The 20568-nt window shown below is 51.5% G+C and overlaps 5 protein-coding genes across 5 annotated transcripts; 2 read left to right on the top strand and 3 right to left on the bottom strand.

The window, feature by feature from the left end:
* Positions 1-2716: 2716 nt before the first annotated feature.
* POX_a01884 (uncharacterized protein) lies at positions 2717-4594 on the bottom strand (the record flags this gene model as incomplete). Its single annotated transcript, XM_050110808.1, has 5 exons — positions 2717-3799; positions 3895-3935; positions 3971-4295; positions 4351-4404; positions 4490-4594. The coding sequence occupies 5 exons, from the start codon at positions 4592-4594 to the stop codon at positions 2717-2719; spliced, it is 1608 nt and encodes a 535-aa protein (XP_049974576.1).
* Positions 4595-7156: 2562 nt separating this feature from the next.
* Positions 7157-8098, top strand: POX_a01883 (uncharacterized protein; the record flags this gene model as incomplete). The annotated part of the gene is made up of 1 exon (XM_050110807.1): positions 7157-8098. The coding sequence occupies one exon, from the start codon at positions 7157-7159 to the stop codon at positions 8096-8098; it is 942 nt and encodes a 313-aa protein (XP_049974575.1).
* A 656-nt stretch (positions 8099-8754) lies between these two features.
* POX_a01882 (uncharacterized protein) lies at positions 8755-11178 on the bottom strand (the record flags this gene model as incomplete). Its single annotated transcript, XM_050110806.1, has 5 exons — positions 8755-9691; positions 9768-10238; positions 10302-10840; positions 10911-11063; positions 11122-11178. The coding sequence occupies 5 exons, from the start codon at positions 11176-11178 to the stop codon at positions 8755-8757; spliced, it is 2157 nt and encodes a 718-aa protein (XP_049974574.1).
* Positions 11179-13063: 1885 nt separating this feature from the next.
* Positions 13064-15821, top strand: POX_a01881 (putative secreted glycosidase; the record flags this gene model as incomplete). Its single annotated transcript, XM_050110805.1, has 6 exons — positions 13064-13205; positions 13276-13308; positions 13360-13469; positions 13522-14348; positions 14448-15131; positions 15242-15821. The coding sequence occupies 6 exons, from the start codon at positions 13064-13066 to the stop codon at positions 15819-15821; spliced, it is 2376 nt and encodes a 791-aa protein (XP_049974573.1).
* Positions 15822-16207: 386 nt separating this feature from the next.
* Positions 16208-19194, bottom strand: POX_a01880 (uncharacterized protein; the record flags this gene model as incomplete). Its single annotated transcript, XM_050110804.1, has 4 exons — positions 16208-17579; positions 17654-18010; positions 18070-18680; positions 18814-19194. 4 exons carry the CDS (start codon positions 19192-19194, stop codon positions 16208-16210), a joined length of 2721 nt encoding a protein of 906 aa, XP_049974572.1.
* Between the last annotated feature and the right edge of the window lie 1374 nt (positions 19195-20568).

The raw sequence follows: 20568 nt of genomic DNA, 5'->3' as shown, positions 1-20568 counted from the left end.
GTTACCTACTGGACAGTATCTACTAGATACTGTTCTGCGGACAGGAGACTTACATTCTGGGTCGACCGCCCCACAGCTCTGCTCGATAAGCTGCTTCAATTCATTCAATTGCTCGAGTGCAAGGGCAGTTGAGACATTGGACAGGGCCACAAAGTTCCTGATGGAAGAGATTTGCGTGAAATAGGGAGATCAGTGGTCGAATGATAGGGAGGAAGTTTCATGCTGAGGGAAGATGTTTGAACAGCAATCAGATCAGGAGCGAAAGGAAGGCACTTTATAGCCCTTTAGACAGCTATTGATGCCATTTCATGTCCAACAAGACCCATATTGGTCACTTAGACTCTTGTTCCTTGATTTTGCAGAATCTTCTCCCGTCTGCAGATCTTGGAGAGCTCGATTTGGTTATGCTGAAGCAAAGCATTAGGTTGTACACGATGCAAGGTGTGAGATCACACCAGAATCCCAGCTATCGTCATATGTCTCTGATCATATCGTTACTATGCATGGTTTTACCAAGGCCTTCAGAATCGATGCAACGTCCCCGCACCAAGTCGACTGTCAATCTGCTCGACAATGCATGTGCGAGCTATACCAGCACTGAAGACCCGATTCTTCCATCTGTGTGAGCACTGAGCTCTTCTGTCTTAAGGTTGCTATGAATTTTCAGCCTCAATTAATTAAAAATGACAGCCATGGTAGGATCGTATTTATAGCCGGTTACTCCCGCGACGATCTGAAGAATTGGGATCGAGAATCGAATTGATACAGTCGGTCTTAGAAAAAGAAATAGACTGGCCACCCCTGCGATCAAATACACACATCCCTATGGCGCCATGACTAGAAAGATTGTTAAGAATTTCGGCTGGTGGGTTTCCGGGTACCTGATCTTTGCTTTTGTTTTTTTTTTCTTGTTGTGTGCGAAATTCATCACTGTACCTGCTTTCCGATGATCGATGTATCCCGTTCTGGGTGTGCGTAACATTGCCCGGTCCTTTGGCTTGGTTGGAACGGGCCCGGCCGCACGGCACGGCACCCTTATACCTTCAATCGGATAGATCATTACCTTAATACCAATCCATATGTGTGGGGGGCTGTCGGTTGGGGTAACTGGAAACACACATACACACATACACATGGACACACAGCTATTTATACACAGATGTATATGCAAAATTGAAAGCAAAATTCAATTACAAAGTCTCTACGTTGATACGATGGAGTGAATACTTCTTTTTGAAGTCTTCTCCGGGCTAAAGGCTGGCAGTTGGCTTAGATTAAGGAGGGTGTCCCTCCAAACTGGAACTTTTTATTGGGTATGGGCATGATATCATGATCTACTAACTCACGCGCAGCAAGTGGGAACGACTCGAGGGTCTGGAATATCACATATCACTGAATATTCCTGAAGCAGGCCGGGGAAAACAGGGTTCGCCACAGAACATACTACAGTACGATGCCTACAGCTATCTTGATCGGAAGAGCAGGGAAATAGATGTCTTGTGCAGAATAATCACGGACGGTAATTTGCGGCTTAAAGTGCCGCTTATACCACAAGTAGAAGAGCTCACCACTCCCCCCTCCCTTCACCCCACTCATCTCCACGTACGATTCACACCTTTGGAGTCCTTCAAAAAAGTGTCTGTCGGCAGATCTTGTCATTTTGGCAAACTGCTTCGTCTTAGTACTATCGCAACTCTTGCTCCATCTTCTCAGAGTGATCATTCATCCGGGCAGTCTTCCATTAATTAGGCACATGCTGGTGGACTGGATGCTGTCTAGTACTACATACTGTAGTCACAATGGATCTTTGACAAGTGTGTACCGTATGATAGCCTGGCGCGGAGTGTCCAGTTGTGCAACGGCAAGTAAGAAAAGCTCAATGTTTTCAAGTAATCTGTCAATCTCTCGACACGAAAAGTCAAGGGACCCGCATCTGTGATCAGATGAACCCATGATGATCACCTCTGATATAAACATAGTACAATAGTCTGTTCCTGCGTAAGTGGCGTGAATAGGATGTATGGAGGACTCCTCGAGTCCCCAACCTATCGCAGCTCGAGCTCCATGTTTTGGAGCTCACCACGTAACCACATTGTCCATACAAAGTAATGGGGACAACAATCTACCTATCGTATAGACCCATATTGATACAATCGTGGGGTTCCATTTTGTGTTTTCTATTCTCACGTAGACATCTTATACGCAAGATCAGGGTAATACTTCACCACGTGATGTATCTTCCACCAATAAAGCATCCGGGTTGTGCCTGTGTGAAAGCAAGAAAAGAAAAAAGAGATGCGGCGCGCGAACGTCCTGAGCTGCGTCCGGGAGCTCCATTCATTTATCTGCTTTTAGTTCGCTCGACGAAGTATACGGACAGACTCTTCAGAGCCGATTTCGTAAGTGAATGGAAGCTCGTCCTGTCCGCGTGGGTCATCAGATAATATGGTGGGGTGAGGAGATTAAGGTTGATTACAGGTACGGGACTCTCTACTCGTTCTGTGTAAGGTTGATGGAGTCTGGTCTCTCATTAATTCTGTAGGATCAAACCTCGAATCTTGTACTTGAAATCAGAATACCGAGGGGATCGCACGCCCCCTCGGGACCCATTTAAAACATTTCATGATCAGAGTATTATTGGAGATTCATTAATTGACGTCAAGAATTGCCTCAAGAGTCAGGATGGCAACACCGCACTCGCTTCCACCCCCACCCCTCAGGCCTCACCAGCAAAGTTGGCAGTCTGCCAGAATCGGCAGCGAGGGTTGTTGGTCGGGTCACGCTCTCTCGCGATCTTGGTGGTGCTCAAATCCACCAGGGTGCCCTTCTCACCGTACTGGTGGAAGCCCGGACCGAGCGGAGAGCGAGGCTTGCCACTCTGAGCAAAGGAGGTGAAGTAGTCCTGCATGACCTCGGCGACAGTGCTATTCTGCTTGCCGAGCAGGGAATTACCAGACTGCTCGCCCTTGTTGAAGAAGGTATACCCGACATCCTGCCCGTGGATGGCTGGGGGGACACTGAACTCGTACGCGTAGGTCTGGTTCTCGTAGGCTCGGTTGAAGTAGTCGGTGTTGCACACAAAGACCAAATCCGAGATCACCAAGGCGGCACGCGCCAGGGGCGTGGTGTAGCCGTAGGAGCCATCGTACTTGGGTGGGTACAAGGTGTTGGCGACGTAATCACTGACGTTCTTCTTCATGTAGGGGAACTGCTGTTTAAGCTGCATGGTGAGTCCGTTCTCATCGCGGCTATCCGGAGACGTGAAGACGAGTCCCTCATCGGCGTTGTGTCCAACCATGATGTTCAGGTTGTGGTCAAAGTTGCCTTCTTTGAGAAGCTTGCCGGGCAATTCAGGAACAAAGGTCCCGTCAACCACGGGCCCGTAGATGAAGGAGCCCCATTGGGACTTGGTCGCGACCTGATAAGCATTGGCCGCGATCAACTTGCTCGAGGGCAACTTGCGAGCTTCGTCGATGGTGCTCACGTTGAGAACATCCAGAAACTGCTGCAGAGTTTGCTCAGGCTGTCTCTCATCCGGAATGGGAACCCAGCCGGGGCTTTGGAGAATGGCCTGCTTGAAGGGAGAAGGCCCTGCGTTGCCTCCATAGGCCGTGATCTGGTGCATGATGGAACCACCACCGGCAGACTCGCCCATGACGGTCACTCGAGTGGGGTCGCCGCCGAAGAGGTGAATGTTCTTGTACACCCAGTCCAGAGCGAACCGCTGGTCGTGCAGAGCAGCGTTGGCAGTTCCATTCGCCTTGATAGATTCACCACCAAGCCACCCAAAAGCGCCGAGCTACAAGAGAGCAAACTTGTTAGGACATGGTTTTGTGTGGGGGATTCTTCTCTTTCCCCCAGAAATGAGGTCTGTATGAGGTTTCCATCACTTACTCGGTAGTTAAGCGCAACGTATACCACACCCTCACCGACGACTTGACTGCGCGTGATCAGGCCCGTGGATCCTGACCACTCTTATCGCCGCCCACGTAACCGCCACCGTAGATCCATACCAGCACAGGGGCCAATTTGTTCTTAGGAATGAAGGACTTATTCTTCGTGCTGTTGGTGTACGAGCGAGCACGATCGAAGATCTTTTGAGGCACCACCACATCAAGGAAGAGGCAATCCTCGGTCACGCGGGGATCGATCTTCTCCGCGGTATAGTTGTAGGAGGAGATGTTGGTGGACTTGGTAAACGTGGTGTTGTACAGCAGACTCAACAGGAATGACGGCTCGATAGCGGTCTCCCACAAGGGAGTAGCCTGGGGGCACATGCGCCCGACATCACCGGTCTGAACGTGGGATCGGTTCTTCTCCGGGCCACGGGCGCGCGGAAGCGAAGGTCACCCAGGGAGGAGCCGCATATCGAATGTTGCTGAAATTGTACTGACCCGTTGTGTGCTAATACGTGTGTGAGTCGGCGCGGATCTCTTCTTCCATTTTTTTTCTTTCATATCGGCGGCGTTGGTTGCCAGAATACACTCACATTCAAGGAGAATGCGCGATGCAATTCATATCCGAGGTCCACGACGGGGAGGTCTGCCGCAAAGGAGGCCGAAGCCAGTCCTAGAAGCAAAGTAGCAGCTTTCATGATGCGGCTAGGGATGCTTGCACTTCCGCTTCGCAATCCCGATTTCCCGGGAGGCGCGGGACCTATATACCACCCGAGCACCAGCAATCCGTCGAAGGAATCTATGACAGATCCGGCAGCGAGCCTCGGCGAATCTGTGCGGGGAAATCCATTCGTTGAGCTCCATCATCCGCTCGCAAGCTTTAGGTAGGTTCAAGGTCTGGCACATTGATTCGTAAGCTACTCGGGACTCCAGGACAGTGCGTCAAGCAGCCGGGAAGCATCATGCCCCGTTCAGGTGGGGCGCCACACTCGTGCATCGACGACCTGACTATTACTCCAAAAGAGGACATGAGCCCGACGTAAATGATGTCAAAGGTGCCGGCTATCCAGTCTGCGTAAAGATTTCAGAGGCTCAGAGTCCTCGAGCTCCACTTATACCCCGCTGGGAAATGATTCCTCCGATCTGGGGAACGGGAACAGGAACTGGAAGGCTTGGAAGAGTTGGAATGCTGAGAAAGAGGTCAAGTAACCCATCACAGCCAAGACACAGCTCTGGGGAATGGTTCCTCGCTCGCAAGCCTCAATTGGGCTAAGCGTGCTCAAAGGGAGAGAATGACCACAGACCCATCCCCAGAGACTGTGGGGTCAGATGGATGGAGTCGTGCTCTGAGGCCTGCAGGGCTTGAGTCTGGGGAATCATTATTGGCTTGACTCCGGGGCATTGCCAGGCCCCGTTGAAGGAACGCGCTAGAAGAGACCGCTATCCCCGTTTGGAACACTCGGGTTCAACTCGGAGGTTGAGCTTCGGTGCCTTTCCAAACATGCAAATATCACGGTCCACTTGGTCCATCGTCAGAGAGGGGAAGCAAGCGATCGCGATCGCGATCGCAGTCGCGTGCCGCTCTCGCTCGCTGTCGACATATTCGCAAGGCATTCTCAGTGAACAAACGATCACCATCCCTTTGGAGACCAGCTCATGACTTTCAGTCTCGACTGTGCTGCATAGAGCATGTAGCAAAGAAGAAGCGGTCAAGGAAGCAAGACGACCGCGCCTCTCCCCAGCATATCCTCGAATCCCATGTCGAGGCACGTGCCATCTTCCAGTTGAGAGCTCTCCGGTCAACAAACAAAAACCCTCCGACGTCCTGGCAACACAGGGCTCAGAGCTCGGAGCTCAGAGCTCAGAGCACACCAATTTCCACACTATTGACTGGCTTTGCTACTTTGGTCCCTCGGAGTGGCTGCGCTCAATTTCACCTTCCAGATTGAGGACTTGACAAGAATCCTGACGCCTTGGACATAGGCATACCATTGGCCAAGCGTGTGACGCCACCTTCCTGTTTGCTCCCAGGTATAAGTGGATGCCAGGGTGGGCTTCTATACGCCCTGATCAATCATCCTCAGGACCTTTTCCGCGAGCTCCGGATGAGGCTACCCGTGCTGTAACTCCTGGAAGGATCTGTCCGGTGCATGTCGGCCAACCTTGTGCACGATAGACACTGGCAGCCGTTGGGACGTCCTGAAGAAAAAGAAGATCATCATGTCTTGGCATCGCAGACATCATTACCAGAAAGTCCATTGAGCCTCTCTAATCGAGCACCCCGTAGGAAGCAAATTGGCGGCTTGAAACTTTCCATAATCTTTGAGTATATGGCTTCCCCTGGTACCTGGTTCAATTCTTGAAATAGTAGTCTTCCTAGGCGCAGAGACTTTGTCTGCCGTCGGAAATAACCACGGAATAAAGCGATGCGCCATGGAAGTCAAATCAACCACCAAATATTAAATCCATCCCAACCTTATCATTCAATTTATGGATTTACTTTCGTGACTAATTCAGTACCTTGAGATGGTCCTCATTCAACATCCTATTCAGCATCTCAAGCATCGAATTGAGCGTCGAACTCAGTTGCGCCTCGAACTCAGCTGACTTCAACGAAAAATACAGCTTTTGCAAGCCAATTTTTGCGCAAGAGAGTTCTGTATACAGTGATGATTTGTTAATTCCATGGTGTCGCTTGGCTCCGTGAAAAATAGTTCCACAATATAGAGGGTTGACCTTGATGGCTAAAAACTGGTCGACAGACAAACGCAGTTTGATTGATCTCCTTGGAGCGTGCTGGTAACAGACTGCCGCGCATGAAGGAGATAGGCTGTCACCATTGGTTTCGTTCACGATTGTTTTCAATTATTTCTAATAATCGATCAACTGCCGGAGAATTTGCCCCGACCTCCAGCCCACCTCTATCCAAGGAATTCCTCCCTCATCTGCCTCTTAATTCTCTTATTCATCAATTGTAGCACTCATCGTGGACTGTTTCTCACGTGATACAGCGGGAGCTCCCCACATCTCTCTCTCCACGCGCGGGCAGTGAAGCGTTTCTATTCCCTTCATGCCGAGGATGAGAATCTCAAGTGGTCGCGACCATTAATCCATCAAGATTCCACTCTGCCGTGCCACCACCTCCCCGAAAATAGCGCCTGGTAGCTGAATGACCTAGGCTTTTCTGCCCCCGGAGTTCGTTCCTTTTTGTATCAAAATTTGCTATCTACGCGTCTTCGACAGGATCGAGATTGTTCAAAATGAATTCGCTCATGCAATCTTCCCTGACTGAGGTCGAGTCGAAGCTCAACACACTTCTCAAACATCTCACATCCTCCCCCGGTGCCGCTGGAGCTCCCGCAGCCGCTGTTTCCCTGCTGGAAGCTGACGACAAATTAACGTCCTCCATCGATGTCCTTCGACTCCATCAAGAAAACTATGCCAAGATCCTCCAGCTGCGCACGGAAGCAGATCGGCTGGAGGAACGCGTCAAGAATATCGTGCGAGATCTGGAAGGGTTCGACAAGGAAATTAGACTAGCCTGTGGTGAGGACCACGACGGTGCCAGCGACTCGGACACGGAGGACGAGAGCGAGACGGAGAAAACCGGGGCTTCCGCTCGCAAGGAGATCGATTATCGGCTTCTGCTGGATTTTGCACGACGGATCAGCAAATATAACCAGGAAGCTGCGGCGGACGTCGCAAAGGGCCTTGGTCGCGGCGCTCGTATTGAGGCGCGACCACAGATTGCGGACAAGGATGTGGCCATGAAGGAGACCAACGGGGAGGCTGGACCTGGTGATGAAAATGCGGAGCCCGTGACAGCGGTCACTAAAGAGGCAACACAATGGCTGGATGACTCGGCAACCCTGACTCGCGAGGCAAACATGCTACCATACCCGACGGAAGATCGGATACGCATGGGTGTCATGGGGAAGATGTCCATTGAGAATGACGATCCGGAGAGAGAGTTGGAAAAATTGCTGCGCGACGCCGAAGGGTTGGGTGTTGCAGAACCGCCCGCGACAGCTCCAGCCACCGAACCGCCAGCCCCCGAGCCCGTGATGCCTACCGCTCCTCCTGCAGGCCCGTCCGTTCCTTTGCCAGCTCGACCAGTGCCAGTGCCAGCTCCGGCTTCGAAACCGAAACCGAAGGCCACACTTGACCTGGATCTCTATGACCCCGATGATGATGACTTCTAGACCACCACGGACTTGTACGGCCGACTCTGCATTTTCTACATGATGATACCAATAAAGCGAACTTGTCAATTATTCATCCATTACCATAGAGAAAACAAATACCATTCCACATGCATTTCCAACAAAGCCTTGTCTTACCGTTCGAATTGCAAGGAAAGTACGCCATTACAAAATCTCTCGCTGTGAGCGTTGGTATTCGGAACTGGTTCCTGCACCTATTGTTTTTTTTGAAATTTGACAACAAAGAGACGTGATGGAGTTGCTGCCCTTCGATGAGAGCGCTAAATAAGCAATCTCTTGATCGTCGCACGCGTTTGGTGATCGGCCTGCTATGGCGGAGCTGACACGTCTTTGTCGGCCGCTGGAGTTACGGAGAAGTCGTGCTTGCCAACCAGCCTTGATCTGATAGGTAGATTTCATGTGATGCAATACATCCAAGTCACCTTGAGCTCCAAGCACGTGCATTATATTGACCCAGTGGATAAACTTGTGCTTGGTCCGTTGAAGGCTGGATGAGTTTTCATCCAAGTGGGTAGCGAATAGCGAGTAGCGAATAGCTTGACCCAGCCACTTCGATCGGAGACACCGTCAGGCGGATAATCACGAGAACCAGAAACTTTTTGCTGCCCTCTCCCGACTGATCATTTCAGAGGTCTTCAACCACGATGCCACGAGGACTGAAGTTTCTCAACGGCGTATCCCGTGGCCAATCCCAGATCAGCCTCGATGCCTCGCAACAAATCCACGATAATCTGCCGTTCATTGTCCATCTCTAGACATTGGCCCACAGCAAATAAAAGCGGAATCATGTTGATGCGGACCTCGGCATGTGGTCGACCCAAAGCAATACCGCATACTTCGCGGCACCGATGATCGACTTCCTTGGTGACCTCTCTATAGCTTTGGAGACGATCGAACGCCGTGCTCGGCCCGCCCACCACATCCGGAGGACGATTCAACAAGAGCGCGATCCTGACAAAATGATAATGTTGCATGGCAGCCGCACACGGGGCCATCGTATGAACCACCTCGGGGAAAGGCGACGAGTGGTCCTCGGATCGACGGGACAAATCCCGGGGGTGCTCGATGCGTACACACGGGCGTATAGTTTCCGGGGCACCCTCAAACCAAGTCTGCAGCTCAAAACATAGGTCGAGCCAGGTGTTTGTGTCGGGAACTTGGGATAACTGTACCGAGGTGGCACGCGAACTTCCAGAACTGGAGGGGGTTCGCGCGATGGGAGATCCTACCCACTGGGCGACCTGGGCTTGTTTCGAATGAGCAAGAAAGTTGACCACCTTGAATGCCAGCCAGCAAAGACCGTTGAAAGTCTGATCCTCTTTTGACATGTAAGGGTCGGCGGTGTCAACGATGTTGAACTTTTCGTTCTCGTCTATAGAGATTCCCGCTGCACGCCAGAGCGAGGTGTCTGAAGGGTTTAAATGCGTCTTTGCGCGGATGTAGTAGGACCCCAGGTAGTCCAGACGCGCGAAATTCCAGAAACAGGCCTGGATGCCATGAGAAAAAGGGATTGTATCCGTTCGCTTCATTTGCATGAGAGCACTAAAGACTTCATGCGTACCCGCGAGATACCTGGGGCGTTTTCCCGAGAAGAGTCAGCTGATTAGTCGGTAGATTCGAAGGTACTAGTAATGAAGATGGTACCCACGTATGCCATGTCTCTCCTTTCGTGTCCAGGAGCTTGTAGTAGATCAGTATGGCAACAGTAGCCAAGATATCCTCCACTTTTCGCAAGAATACCCCGTTGCTGAGATCCTGTCCGGTTGTTTTGGCCGATTGAGTCGACAACCACTTTTTGAGTATCTCGATGGGGGAATCAATCACCACCGAGGTCGACACGCTGGAATACCCATCCGATGCTGATTTGGACATGTCCGAAACAGAGAGGTAATAATAATTAACTCCCTTCAGGAACCAATCCACTGTCTCAGAGTTGGGATATATTTCACTCGCGGCAGGACTGGTCAGAATCCCACGTCCAGTGTGGGATTTGACACCTTTGACCCGACCAAGCTGTTTCGCTGCAAATGCCGCCATGGCATATTTCAGAGATACGCAGTTGATGGCTCTGATGGGGACATGAACTGCAAAGAACTTTACTGCGTCCGAAAGGTCCAGCCTGGGAAAAAAAAGAAGAGTAAGCCTCACAGTCGGGTACAATGGCAACCGAGGAGATATTTACCATGGGCCTAGATTTTCTGCGAAATAGCGCGTCAGAAATGCCAACTCATGCTCTGTCCCCGTCATCAACTCGGAAACGATATTCTGAAAGTCGTCTCTATCAGCTTCTCTGGTCGAGATATCCGATGCTGGTGGTCCTCGATCATGTTGGCTATCCCAACCGATTATGGGATCGTGCGTAAAGGGATGTTCCAGATCGACCTCAACTCTCGCATTCCCTAGCACCTCTGGGCTTTGAGTGGGCATTTGTGCTCGAGTATGATCCTCGGGGAACGAGGCAGGTCGAACAGTATGCTGTCTACCAGAAGATTGACAAGATGACGAAACTGCGCTTGGTGATTGTAGCAAATTGCCAAGCTGGTTTGGATCGGAGGTTTCGCCTGTAGATGGCTCCGACTCACAACTCGCTCTCAATAGGGTCGATTGACGAGCAGGCTCTGAGCTGGTCGCATCCTTCGCAAAGGACACTGGGACGCTGCCTCGATACTGCAAGCTTGGATTTACACCCGAATCGCCAAGACTCACAGCGGTTTCATGTCCCTTTTCGATCGAAATTAGTACATTGTTCGCGCAGTCAATGTGCTCGCCACGACCGCCTCGGGAGTCTCACATTCGATGTTGTTTTTGAATGGCTCTCCTGGTAAGGGGCGTACCGCCGGCGCACCGTGGCACCTTGGTCAATAAATTTGCGAGTCTGCAGATACCCGGGACATTCTACACCTGCATTGATGCACCGCTGGCATTGAGGACGGGTTTCATCGCACTTGGAACGATGAGTCGAGTGGTTACCTCAGGTAATAATTGAGCTTGGGGATACTTACTTTTAGATGGCGTTTCTTACAACGCTCACATGCCTTGTTTGAAGGAACTCCCGGCATTGTAGTTTAATGCGATGACCCTTTAAGATCCTGACAATGAGGATGTGGCGATACGCACTCTTTTTTTTCGGGACTACACCCCCGCGACGCGACGCTCGTATTGTGAGAAAGTGGACAGCGCAGTCTTCACAAATCACATTTCGGAGAATCAACAACCGGTCGAGACCCTCAGTGACAGGGTGAAATTTGAACTGTGCTCGAACAGTGACCAATTACCAACTTACCAAGTATGACGCCTGTGCCAAGCACTTCCCTCGTGTACCTACTGCGGACCGTCGATTCTTATCTAAGCCGGAGATGTCTCGGCAGATACTCGGCTATCCAGCCTCGATGCATCCCGACCAGAAACGATGCCATTGCCCAGGCTGAGCTTGAACTCAGAGAATGTGTGACTGACAAGATGCAGGTTTATTCGCCGCCGGGGCTCTGAGTCCAAGTGATGACGATCGAGGTCGTGTTTGTTAGAGTCAGAACTCCGAAGAGTGTGTTCTGTCTTCGTAGCTGGAACAGGAGTAATGGGGGCATACTCCTAGCAGCTATCCAGTACTTCCTGGATATTCCCGATCGGCAAACACAGCCGGCATGTTGATCTCTTTCCAAGTACCCGTGAAGTGCGTCGTATATCCGTCGTGTAGTGTACAATGTAGCGACACCGTAAAATGTACAGTCGTACTCTTAGCTCAGCCAGGTGCGAGAGACCCTCACGGCTCTATAGAGAAACCCTTGATATCGTGGAATCATTTTGGATGCGGCTTGATCTCGCCCAGATGTCACCCTCAATGAATGTCCTTCTGCGGTCTGACTTGCCCTCACAATAAAAGGGCATTTGTTTCCAGTTCATGGTGGAGGTATTCCATTGTCGCTGGAGTAGAAAGTAGGGTTCCAGTGCTATTCGTTGTTGCCCTGATCCCTGCTAAGCTTTGTATCTGAGCACGACTCTCAAGTCTGTCCTATAGTCGCACTTTTATCATGGTTGTACATTATACGGTTGACCGCCAAATCCCTCCTGTATCGAGTTAGAGGGGGACAGAATATTTCATCGTTCAATTCGAACGAGTGATATTCTTCCCTCTTGCTTGATGACCCCCAATACGAGTGGACGTGAGCCTGTCTGATGTCTGCAGGCAGCCGAATGAAATACCCGAAGAGCGTCATCCTATTTGGGCCATTTTACCTCGTCGGCCTCAACTCGACAAGCCTGATTCCCACCAATTACCGATCAGCTATTCTCTAATTGTTCAGTATCGCAAAGAGGTTACATTCAGGACATACGATACGATGGGAATCGATCAGATGCCGAAAATGCTACCCCGCGTTCTCAAAATGCCCACAAACATGGCAAATCAAGCACTGTAGCTGCAAGTCCGTCCCCGCAGGTTGGGGAACTACGAACCCCCTCCAGGTGAAAGATCAACAAGGATCAGCGCTCCACCTACGACACTGACGTTCATTTCTATTATACGGCTTTTTCATGATTTGTTACAAAGTCTACTAGTATGCCTGGCGCGGTCTGTGCCGCGCGCCTTGAGGGGCTCGTGGAGCGTCCAACCTGTGACCTGTCCGTCATAGCTGCTGCTCAACCAGCCTGGACTAGGGAAAGCAAATGTCACACCATGCAGGTCCTGAATGTTACTGTGGTCTGTCTGGCTTCTTGGTGTCGAGGACCCCATCTTCGGAAGCTCTTGAGCCCGCCATGGACTTGAAATACGGATCAGCAACCCTGCCCAGGGATATGGAATGTTCTTCACGCGTGGACTCCAAAGTACACCCAAAGCACGCGCGTTTTCCTTCGAAGCTCCCTTTCACCTGGACGCTTGGCTGTTTGGTACTGTTGAAAATCTTTGTCTATGCTACCGCTCGTATCTGAATTTTGGTCGAGACGAGCATGCAGTTCCAGATATTGTGCCCCCGGAACGCATGGGCTGCGGCCTTCTACGGCTCATGGGCCCTGACTGCTTCAGCCGCGTCAACAGGTCAAAGCGATATATTGAATCATGTTAATCCTTTGATTGGAACAGCCAATGGAGGTAATTGAGCCCAAACATTCAAGACTCGATACGTTTTCTCGTCGGGGCAGCTAATGAAATTCTCTCTCAGGCCATGTGTTTCCTGGGGCGACTCTGCCTTTCGGTAAGAAGCATTGAGAAAAATCTCAGAATCTACTTCTCTGACAGAAGTTAGGAATGGTGAAAGCAGTCGCCGACACCATTGGCGAAAATCAGGCGGGCTTTGCATTCGACACGCAATATGTCACTGGTTTCTCCCACATGCACGACTCCGGCACTGGAGGTGTAAGAATGTCTTCTTAGCTCTGGAGAAATTATGTTTCTGACTAGTTTACAGTCACCATCACTGGGGAATTTTCCCATCTTTCCTCAGCCGTATTGCCCAAATGATGACATTAACCAATGCAAATGGCAACTCAACGATCGAGCCGTGGCTTGGAAGAAGGATTCAGTCAAAGCACGACCGGGCTACTTCAGTATCTCATTAGAAAATGGTGTTCAGGCCGAGATGACTACTACCAATCGATCTGCGCTCTATCGATTCACCTTCGACGGTGCTTCATCCCAATCGTTAAGCCCAATCATCCTCGTGGATCTGATAGATCTTCCACAATCACGCACAAGCGGTACAGCCGACGTTGACCGTACTACTGGACGCCTCACTGGAAACGGCACATTCAACCCCAGTTTTGGCATCGGGTCCTATGATCTTCACTTCTGTATCGATTTCAAAGGTGCCGAGCTTCGCGAAACCGGGACTTGGACCAAGAATCGGGCTGGCACAGCACCAAACACTGTTTCTATGCTGGCAGATGGTACCAATACGCCTTCCTCACTATCGGCCGGAACATTTGCACGATTTCACAGCCCAGCCAACAATAGCATTCTGGCCCGCGCGGGTGTCAGCTTCATTAGCGTTCATCAAGCATGTGCCAATGCTGAACGCGAGCAGCCAAACTTTGACTTTGAAGAGACCCGGTCCGCGGCCGAGGATGCATGGAGGGAGAAATTGAATGTGGTGACCGTGGATGCGTCCGGAGTGTCTGACGACTTTCAGGAGATTTTCTGGAGCGGTGCATATCGATCTCTGATCAGCCCTCAAGACTACACGGGAGAGAATCCTCTTTGGGATAGCGATGAGCCCTACTATGACAGCTATTATTGGTGAGATCTCCTTTCTTTTTTCTTTTTTTCTTTCTTTTTCCAGAAATCTCTCTTGAATTTTCTTTCGAACATGGAAAGAAACACTCACACACCTCATAGTATCTGGGATTCCTTCCGCAGTATTCACCCATTGTTGACGATGGTGGACCCGTTGTCCCAATCTCGCATGCTGCGCAGTCTGATTGATATCTACCGTCATGAAGGCTATCTTCCAGACTGCCGTATGTCACTCTGCAAGGGCTTTACCCAGGGAGGCTCTAATGCCGACGTCCTCATGGCGGATGCCTATCTGAAAAAGGTCCAAGGCATCGATTGGGACACTGCTTACGAAGCCGTTGTGAAAGATGCCGAAGTTGAGCCTGCAAACTGGAACGTCGAGGGTCGCGGTGGTCTACACAGTTGGAAGAGTCTCGGATACATCCCCACCGATGACTTTGATCCGTATGGGGTGGGCACTCATACTCGCAGCATCTCGCGCACCGTTGAATACGCTTATGACGATTTCTGCATCGCCGAGATGGCCAAGGGGCTGGGCAAGCAGGCAGACTATGAGAAGTACACAAATCGCTCGCGAAATTGGGCGCATATGTTCAAAGCAGATCAAACTTCCAGCCTGAACGGGTCCGACATGACCTTTACTGGGTTCTTGCAACCGCGTTACATGAACGGCACCTGGGGCTACCAAGATCCTATTTTCTGCAGCCCTCTGCTAAACTTCACCTCGTGTTACTTGAATCCAGATGGCCATGAGACCTACGAAGGAAGCTCCTGGCTTTATACATTGTAAGTGAAAAATCCTGAGATTTCTCAACCTTTCATTCATTCTTCTATTATCAAGTCAAGATATTCGTTCCCCACATGAGCTAATCCGTGTTTCTCCCTTGTCATCGCAGCTACGCCCCTCACGACATGGGAGCACTCATCCACGCGCTCGGTGGCGCAGAAAAGTTCACCTCCCGCCTGGAATATCTTCATCAATCCGGTCTCCTCTACGTCGGCGACGAACAGGCCTTCCTCACCGTCTTCCAGTTCCATTATGGGGGACGGCCCGCTCTCTCCGCCAAATATAGTCACTTCTACATCCCCTCACAGTTCAACACCACAGTCGCCGGCATCGCGGGGAATGACGACAGCGGAGCCATGGGATCCTTTGTGATGCTCAGCATGATGGGTCTTTGGCCCGTCCCCGGACAAGATGTGTATCTAATTACGCCTCCTTATTTCAAGGAGGTGAGTATCACGAATCCGCTTACGGGGAAGACGGCCACGATTCGGAATGAGAATTTCGATCCTAGCTACAAGGCTATTTTCATTCAGGATGCTAGGCTGGATGGGAAGAAGTGGACGAATAATTGGTTGACGCATGCCTTTTTCATCGAGGGGGGTGTGCTTGAGTTGACGTTGGGTTCGACGGAGAGTGGCTGGGGCACTCGCAAGGAAGATCTGCCGCCGAGTCTGAGTCATTACCAGTGATTGTGGTCGGTCATTGAGTCGAACCAGAAGGTGCTCGTCTAGCTTTTGCTCGAGTGAAAAAGAGCAAAGAACTAGTGTTACAAGCGACCAGCCGGCACTTATCACTCGAACCAGTTTGATCAATAGTGAGACACTGTGGAGAAGTCCTGTGAAGAGTAGAGTAACCGCGTGCCTTGAAAGGCAGCAGGTTCAACACGCCTGGAACTGTCATTAAGACGGGATATCATTGTATGTACAAAGACTTGCAGCAGATGAAGAGAACAGAAAGTACATCGAACATCGGCCAAGAACAAAAAAAGAAACAAGAACAAAATCTTTACCAAAAGAGACTCGCCAGCAAAAAAAAAAAAGGTATCACTTTCCAGCCAGCCCTCCACCGCCACCCGTCATGGAGACTCGTTGTTCGTAGCAGGAGCTCGCCGAGCCCAACCACTAAAGAATCCTCCTCCACCACCACCGCTAGCATTTCCAGAAGAGCCGGGTGAACGTGAGTGGTCGGATTGAGTGGGCGATTGACTGAGGAAAGAATGTCGCTTCTCCAATTTCGGCGCCTGTTGGACGCCAGGCTTGCTGATCATTTTTCGTAACGCCTCCAGCTTGCCTTTCACTTCCTCCAGCTCCTGCTTGGCAATGGCCTCGGCAGTCTTGGAGTTGACTAGTTCCAGCAGCAGGGAGTCTTCGGCCGCGGGCTTCTGATTCTCGGTAGCTAGCACATTCTGAAGGCCCAAGCTGCTCGAGCGCTTGTTGAATGTGGGCGGTTTCTGTGTACTGGGTGGCGATTTGTGAGAGTTAGTTCGGACCAGCCGCAGCTCACGAAGACCTCCCGGTGGAGAGGGCGTCTCGTTTTCGGGAGAGGCGAAGGCAGTATCTGGCGGAGTCGCTGCTTCAGGCATCTTGAGCACCCTCAGTTCCTTGTTCAGTCGCTCCAGTCTTTGGCGATCGCGGTACCCATCTTGGATCCGACTGCGTGCCTCTCGCAACTGCTCCTTGAGGGAATTGTTCTCCTTCTCAAAGTCATCCATGCGCCGGGTCAAATCAAGGCAACGGCTTGCCTCAACCTCGTGCATCTGCTTCCATCGAACCATGTCGTCATGAAGCTGATGTTTTGTCTGATACAGAGACGAGCGTTGATGCTCGCTGGATCCAGTGGTGAAGCGATCCTGAGCCTTGGAGACCAATTCCTGTGGTCGCACCTCCTCTGGTTGTTCTTGAATGAATTGAAGCATCTCCCGTGCCAACGTGTGATCTTCCTCGCGCTCCTCCCGCTCTTGCTGCAAGTCACGGGTCAGGTCCGCGTGTTGACGCTGCAGATCCCCCAACGCCATCAACAAATCTTCAATCTGAGTGTGCAGATCACGGTCCTTGTGGTGCGAGGACATGTTAGATTTCCGTGACTTTTGATCACTGTTTAAATTGGTAGACAGCTCGGTCGGGGCGGTGCTCGCGTCAGATGTCGACTCCACCGAGTTGAGGGTCGAGGTCAGGCTCTGCTTCGAGGTCGAGCGGCGAATGACGCTCGCGGGGCGGGAGCACCCAAGGTTTGGGTTCAAGGTTTTCACCGAATTGTGGGAATTGGAGCCTGCCCAAAGACGACCAAGGAACCGCGACGCCGCGGCTTGCATCTGAGGGAAGGAAATTCCGGTCGGAACACCTTGAGAGTGATTGTAGCTAACCTCAAGAGCCTGGAGGCTCTCGTGCGTGACGAGGGACGTCAGAGATACAAAGTCGTTGACAAGATCGTCCGCGTTGAACGCATATCTGTGTAATTGGTCAGTCTCACTGCGACAAACTGAGTCAAGGGGAAGGGGAGGGGATAGTTGGTCGGTACGTACGTGTCCCACAGACTGCGCGACAGCAGCAATTGCATGACATCTTCGAATTCTGTGCAAGCCATGATTCGCTTCTCGTTGCGCTGCATCAAAGATAGTGCGACCCGCATCAGAGTCTCACAAGCACCTTCGAGGAAGATAACATCGTAAATGCGAAGGAGCATGGGTAAGGGACACGCCACAGCGAAGAAGGACAAGAACCATTGCGAGACGTAGACGGGTTCGACTCCCAACGCCTCGAGGTGCTGGAAGAGTGCCGGACGATGCCGGGCCAGGAGATTCTGAAACTGGTACACATGGAGGTGAAGACCCGACAAGTCTGGAAGGTAGCACGTCCGAAGGTTATAATGGTCCATGAGTCTAAAGAAGCCGGTCAGCAACAATGCGCAAGCTCTTCTTGGGAACCTTTCGGGGCTTACCGAACCAGCACACAGAAAGCTTCCACGTCCGACATGTGCATCAAGAGGGGGCCAACCACAAACCCTAATCCCTGACAGTAACCAATTTGCGAATCATACAAGGAGAAGCATCGTAAGACTCGTGCCAGCATTTGCTGCCCCTCTCCATTGGGATCGCGGAACATCTCCACGTTTGGAAAACTGCGACCGATATCCTTGCCGATGAGACCATCGTAGGGACTACTTTCACCACTCAATCGCTGAAAGTCTTCCACCAACGCTGGATCGCGCGCGCCCGCCAAGCTCGGCCAGACGACCCCTCGTAGCGGTGGAGGCACACCCTGTTGAATTTTGTTCGATGTCAACGTTGGCAGTCGCTGTGCGGTCTGGGGATAGTCTGCCACAAGGGCGGCCCAGAATTCCAGTTCCGTCATCGGCGGTGGTTGAAGCTGCGAGTAACGCAACTCAGATCGCGTGGGTTCATTGATTAGTTTTTGTATCTGGAACAGCGACTCGGAGCGTGACTGTCGCTGATGGTGCTGGCTGCGGGGCGCATTGGACAAGGCCGATTTGGGATTCGTCGCCAGTGCATTGTTTTCTTGTTCGAGACGCGCGAGCAAAAGGGCAGTGGACTAGAACCAAAAGGGAGTGGTATGTCAATCTCACATTCCACGGGCTGGGCCGCACGATCGCTGGGTGGGGAGAAGGGAAGGAGAAGGGAAGAAGAAGGCGGGAGGGGGAAGTATTCCTTTGGGGTCAACATACATCGTCCGTTCCCTCTCCGCGCGGCTCTTGTTCTTCGGTGCGGTCGAGATTGGTCCAATCCCCTTCGCTCTTCATTTCCTCATCTACTAGGTTAGATTTCCCCCCATTCGAGACTGGCAAGGTTGGCGAGAGAAGTTCGTCCGTGAGAGGGGGAGTGGTCTTGGCGGCATCGAGAAGCACCCGGGGACCAAAGGACTCGGGTTGGTCCTGCAGAGTATCTGGTCCATGTGACTCGACGGGCGTCGGAGGGATATCGAGACTTCGCCAGTCGGGTTGTGTATGCTCTGAGTTGGAATGAATGTCGGATAGAGAGACGGTGACCATGGAGTCGTGGTTGGGAGCTTGCGGCACGCCTGGCGAAACAGGTGCGAAGCTCTCCATCTCGATGGTCTCGCGGATCTGGTTCTGTCTGGTATGGGGGCGGGTATGAATTCAAACGAGGGACCGAACAACGCTCCAGTGATCACCGGAATGAGTGACGAGGCTTCAGATCGTTGAGAGGAATTTGTCAATCCTGTGTCATCGGCTACGTGAAAGCGTGCAGTCGTTAGCTCCGCGCGCCAAGTGTCTGGGGAAGAGCCGAGGGGAATCACATACCCAGTGGTGATCCGGCACCACTCAAGAACTGCAGTTCGAACGCGATGTCAATCTGGCTGAGAAGAAAAGACTGATGGTCGGTGATACACGCGCACCGTCGAGGGAGGCTGGCAAAAGGAAGGAAAGGGAGTTGATCTCAAAGGGGAGCCCCGATAATTCTCAGGAGTGGACGATATCCCACACTACTCGAATCCACTAGCCCCCTTGGGCCGTTTTCCCCCTCCAGGGGAGTCTCGCCCCCCCGGCGATCATCCACTGACAGTCAAATAGGCGCTCAAGTGGGTTCTACGCCTCGTTGGATTAATATTCAGGGTATTCTAGCGCTTTCTGCATCTAACATGGTCGACGTCGTTGGGGCTCGAAGATGTGCAGAGGTGGACAAATTCGGTGCGCTTCGACTCCGTCGCTGGCGGTTCAGTCTGGTCCCTATGTTCCGTCGCGTGGGGACTTGAGAGGGTCATCTTGAAGGCTTTCACGTTCCTTTTGACCTCGACAGGCGCACACCATCATGCGCGACCTTCTCCGACCGTCATTTCTTGGCGGTGGAGGATCGAGGAGCTTGTGATTGTTTACTCTGGTGACCGGCTCTCGTACCTAGACCCATCCTCGGTATTTGAAGCTTGGTACACAAGGATACGAGGGTACTACTGCACAACTTTCCCCTGCAGTGCGAGATAGGGATGAAAGTCTGATCCCTTCATGGTATATAGTACAGCATCATCAAGGACCATCAAAGATCTATACAAATGCTGGAGGGTGGGCAGGTTTCGGAATCTTCCACCGAGCCAGATTTACCAAAACACCCCCTGGTTCCTGTCCCAAAGTTCACAGAGCGGTTACGCTGTGTGATACCATACAGTACTCTTGGTTACACCCAGGGGTGTTATGGAATAAGAGCAATGATTGGTTGAATATACTGTTTGGCCCTGGGGATTGGTCCGTTTTCATGGATCCGTTGTGAAACATCTTTACCGTTAAACCCCCCTGAAACCATTTCATCGCGTTTCATGTATGAATGGTGCTCCACGCAGAGTAAAATATCAAGTACAGATTTAGCCCTCCACTTCAGTGGGAACCCAGACAATGAATTCGTGCACTGTACAACCCAGCCGAGGCCAGCCACCTGAGTCGTGTCCGGCCATTGTACTCGTGGATTTC

The sequence above is a fragment of the Penicillium oxalicum genome, chromosome I (genome assembly GCF_001723175.1).
Source record: "Penicillium oxalicum strain HP7-1 chromosome I, whole genome shotgun sequence".
In the NCBI taxonomy this organism is placed as follows: Eukaryota; Fungi; Ascomycota; class Eurotiomycetes; order Eurotiales; family Aspergillaceae; genus Penicillium; species Penicillium oxalicum.
This window is presented reverse-complemented; position numbering and strand designations above follow the sequence as displayed.